At 36.5% G+C, this 4,908-nt stretch overlaps 1 protein-coding gene across 1 annotated transcript in view; it reads right to left on the reverse strand.

Moving 5' to 3' along the window:
* The window catches only part of LOC132164339 (aluminum-activated malate transporter 2-like), a 3,133-nt gene extending 1,291 nt beyond the window's left edge, over positions 1 to 1,842 (reverse strand). The window contains exons 1-5 of the mRNA XM_059574836.1: positions 1,467 to 1,842; positions 1,211 to 1,351; positions 817 to 1,089; positions 542 to 660; positions 314 to 457 (exon numbers count right to left, since the gene is read on the reverse strand). Of these exons, the coding sequence (XP_059430819.1) occupies positions 314 to 457; positions 542 to 660; positions 817 to 1,089; positions 1,211 to 1,351; positions 1,467 to 1,749 (960 nt within the window). The 5' untranslated portion in view covers positions 1,750 to 1,842. The remainder of the gene's footprint in view (positions 1 to 313; positions 458 to 541; positions 661 to 816; positions 1,090 to 1,210; positions 1,352 to 1,466) is intronic.
* Positions 1,843 to 4,908: the final 3,066 nt, after the last annotated feature.

Below are 4,908 nucleotides of genomic sequence, written 5' to 3' on the forward strand. Positions count from 1 at the left end.
CTTTTATTAAAAAGAAACTAATAAAAAAATAGAACGGGTGAAATGGCCGTGAATCACCTAATCCATAGTTTGGTCACGTGTCATTAGACTCACCGTTGGCGGCCAACACTACTTTTGACATTCTTTATCAGGATTTGACTGAAAATCTTAACGGAAGGATAAAATTGAAAGAAATTTTTTTTTGGAATACGGACATTGCAAAAATTAAACGTTCAAGATTATGATTACAAAAACAATGATAGCCGAGGGCAAGTAAAGTTGCCCTTTGTTTGAAATGGACATACTTTTTTGGTCCATTATTTATGTGTCTTACTTGAACATCAGAGTTGAGGTAGCTACTAAGGGCGTCTATTCGGTAGGCGCATTCGCGGGTTAGAGCTCCAATTTGAAGGTATTGTTTCCAAGGGTGGCGGAACTGGAATTGGCCATGACAAGGCTCCCAGCTTGCAAAATTAGCCTGCAAAAAACATCATATGATCAACATCTGAGGATTTTTTAAGTAAATTTTCAGAGACAGGGACAGAGAGAACTTGTTACCCACCAAGGATTCTTCAGTACTTTTTGAATTGAGAACATTCTTGTATTCTTTCAGAAACAACTTGTCATGATGATCATTACCCTCTCCATCTTCTGATGTTTTGAAGTATTCACCTCCAAATCCTATGAATTTGTCAAGTTCTATAAGCTATGATTATTGATGCTCATAAATTGAAGGAGAAAAAGGACAATATAATTAATTAGCATGTTGGATTTTTAGTCCTTTTTTCTTTTATGCATGTCTATGAACAGGTTGTGTACTTTTTTTTTTAGTTGTACCTTCTAAGAAGTTGGCCAGCTTTTCCATGTTGAGAGCAATCAGATTGTGTAGATCTTCTCCAGCCCAAACAGGGCAAATCAAAATGGATATTATCACACAGGCTGAGGCACCTATGATAATGGTTGATAGCCTCTTGTGTGCCAACTCTAATATCTCATCATCTCGAAAACCAGACACAGATATCAGGGAGAATGTCAATATAAATATCAACAGCCCATAATCATATCTTGCCTTGATTTTTGGGAAGAACCGTACAAATGTTGATGTAGTAGCTGCAGCACATGTGGTACAAACCCATTGGCTACTTATTATTCACATATTTGTAAAATGAATAATGCTACTGTTATACAACTGAGATAACGTGACAAAAAAATAAGAAGAAAAAGAGCTCACCTTGGAGGAAGACAAAGATCCCAAGTAGAATGGGTTCACCTATCTGTCCACAGAGGCTAGCTAGATGGTGAGCTCCAACACCCAAAGCACCAGCTAGCAATGTTGCCAATCCCCTATTGAGACCTTTTCCAAGAGTGGCTCCTGAAAGCATGCCAAGAATTGTTTGCTTTAATTTGATTTGATTTACAAGTGAACAAATACAAACCTATAAACTTGAGAATTTGTCTAGAATTTCCAACATGTTCCAAAACATTACCTACAGAGAATTCAAAAACGACAACCACAGTGACAACTGCCCACATTGCTGAGACACCAAAATTGACATAGAGTGGCTGATAGTAGTAGACCAAGGAAACCAAGGAGAGTGCAACTCCAACTTTTGCTGAGTGAGTTACTCTTCTGGGGTCATCTTGGGCAAGCTTTTTGGTGGAGGCAGCAATCTCAAATGCCTTGGCTGCAAGCCTCTGAGGCAGGGCCTTAAGGAAGGAGCAGCATCGAGTGAGTAGCAGCATTTGTTTCTCAGGGCTTGCAGTGCTCATCTCTGTGGCTGCTATCCAAGTAGTGGCAGACAAGTTTTCTTGTTTTTTGCATGAACTGATGAGGGAGGGGGAGGGGGAAGGGGAGGAGGAGAAATGGAGGGCTCCAGATGATGCTTTTGGAGGGGATCTACAGGCCTTGATTTATAAGAAGAAAGCATTATGTAGGAGGGATATAATAATATTACTTGTATTCGATCAACACGTTTTCTTGTCTTTTACTTTGTACGGCTCCAAGTACAAGAGAATTTACACTGAAAGAAAGAGGTTGAAAATGCAAAAGCAGCATAATATATATATACAAGTGCATTGTAGCTCTGGATTGATGTTGTTACCCATTGTCAGAACTCCTTAAGGTAATTAAAGGTGAAAGTCACATCACTACAAAACTATCATTTTAGTTCTCCTTGCACGCCAGCCTACGAGAAATGCTACGCATATTTTTACTCACGTTTTTTGACGTGACTTTTAAAAATTATCATTAGATAATCAAAATTCAAAAAATGATTAATTTCAAATCTAATAACGATTTCAAAAGTCATGCCAAGTAATGTGTAGCATTACTCAAAATCTATATTACTAGTAATCAAGTACAGGCGTCCAAAGAGATACGAAAACCCCTCTTTTTTACACTTTCAAGTGCTTATGTTCAAAAAGATGGAGAATAAGCAGATAAGATTAAAAAACGTTGTAGTGAAAAGTTGACGTTGCAACCCACACGTTAGAGAGTAAGCACTTGAAACGAAAGTTGGCTTAGCGTTTGTGGAGTCTAAATAACCTGAGTTTGTGATAATGATGGCATAACCAAATGTAGAATAGGTGTGTAACTATGAACTGTATCCCATGGTTTAAAGCACTAAGAGAGAATCACGCTGAAACACAGTCCATGCACTCTGTCATTTTCGGTTCCGCTTAAAAAGATAAGCCTTTTCCCCTTCTCCGGCTTAGGTTAGCTGAAAAGATGGCCCACATATTCCCTTAGGGTTTTTTTTTTTTTCGTTGAGCAAGGGCTATATATATATATATATATATATATATAAAGAAAGAAAAACACAAACTCGAAAGTTCTAAGTAAAGCACAGACATGATAACTTTCCTAGCAAGGAGCCAGAGGAGAAGTTATCAGTTTGGACTTTTGAGCATATAATATATACTCCAGCTTTGTTCCAGAGATGACTTGAACTCAACTTTATAATAATCAACTCGGACGCCTTGCCTTGCTGTCTGGATTTGGCAGCATAAATCCTGTTTCAACAATTTATTTATTTTTTAATTTGTGATTGACCCCAAACTTTATTTAATAGAGAATATATGTTTATGCTCAAAAGTGTTTAGATTGCTCTCTGAAGTGTTGGCAATGGGTGGACCTCTCTCTCACAAAATATTTTGTGTACCAAGGGTTAAATTAAAACTTGGGTTTTAAAATGAAAGTCAGTTCTGTTCGTTGTAGGTTTGCTTGATTGAGTGTTTATAGACTTTCGGTTTCAATATCTCACTTGATGCAGAACTTCGATCAATCGAACTCTTGGGTTTATGTATCATTTTTCAATGCATGCATTGCTTTGCTTGATCGTTTATCAATTGAAGGGTCAATCGAACTCTCAGAAATTTGTATCATTGCATATCACACTAGTTCGATTGGTCATGCATCGATCGAAGCCTTGAAAAGTCTAGAATTCTTTTATGCCTTTGGATGAGTTAGTTGATTATTGTAAAGTTGTAATGGTATATATATATATATGCTCTGCTCCATTCAGGCACATATACATACTGATATATCTGGTATGAAATCTAACATAAAACATAACATCAAACATCATCATAAATTACGTCATGCATGCTTTCGTTTGATCATTGCATTCCCATTTCCATTCATAATTTTTGTGTCCTTTTTGTTAGTTCTTGTTAGCTAATTCGGTGCTCAAAACCAAAGGTCCAAAGAAATTTGAATTTCCTCCATATTGCAATTGCTTTTCGGACAGAGGACTAAGCTGTCCGAACAGGAAAACCAGAGAGTCATTCTCTAGTTCCGAAGTAGAGGCTGTCCGGACAAGTCCTTACCCTGTTCAGAGAGCAAATCCAGAAAATAGCTTGCTGTCCGGACAGGCACTAACCCTGTCCAGACACTCCACAGGTTTTATGCCCAAAACATGTTTTTAAGTGGGCTCATGTTTAGGGTTTTGTATGTGATATAAATACGTCTTTATAGACTTGGAGAGGTACAAATTTCTACCCTAGAGCTCGTCAGAGGCTGAGCTAAGAGCGATCATATGTTGTGAGCTATAAATTGTTACTCTTAGAGTTTTTATGTTAGTTTGATTTGTGTACTTTATTGAGAAGTCTATCGGAAGGATCCGGTAAAGGAGAATCACGTTGAAAAAGATTGTGAGCAAGGAAACGAGTTGTAGGCTTGTTGATCTTACAGAGCCAAGGTCTTGCAAAGTGTTGTAAGTGTTCCTAATGTCTGTAATCTCTGAATAATACTTTGATAGTGATTTTCTAGGTTTGGTTACCTCGGAGAAGTTTTACTTTTAGATCATTTTCTAAAATGTTTCCTCTTCGTCACCAAAATATTTGTGTTTTCGTAATTTACTGCTTTACATATTTTGGTGCTTGAATTGTTTGTTGCCTCTTATTTGTTAATTCCACATTAATTGATATTTGGAGTCTGCATAGCGTTTTTCAATTGGTATCGGGTTCACTCTATTTGGCTTAAATTTTTGAGTGAGATCCTTGACTCCTTTTTACTATGAATACATCTTAGTCCGACTCTTTTGGCTTTGATAATCTTAACGATGTGTACAAGATCATCTCTGATGAGTATAGTAAACTATTCTACAAATACAAAAAGATTTGTTAGAATTTTAAAGATGTAGAACAGGAAAAAGAATCATTGATGACCAAATTGTCTGAATCACATACCTTGATTAATTCTTTAAATTCTAAGATGTTTATGCTTGTTGAAAAAAAATCTATCACTTGAAAATGATTTAAAAGATTCTAAAGAAATCTCACAAAAATCCTATTGTGATAATTTGAAAAGTTTTTTCTATGTTGATAATAAGTATAGTATGATTGTTGATAATACTGGTAGCTCTACTTCACATGCTTCTAAATCTGAAAGAAATACCTTGTTTGTTAAGCCTGTGAATGTTAAAGAAG

Source organism: Corylus avellana, chromosome ca10 (genome assembly GCF_901000735.1).
Source record: "Corylus avellana chromosome ca10, CavTom2PMs-1.0".
Lineage (NCBI taxonomy): Eukaryota > Viridiplantae > Streptophyta > Magnoliopsida > Fagales > Betulaceae > Corylus > Corylus avellana.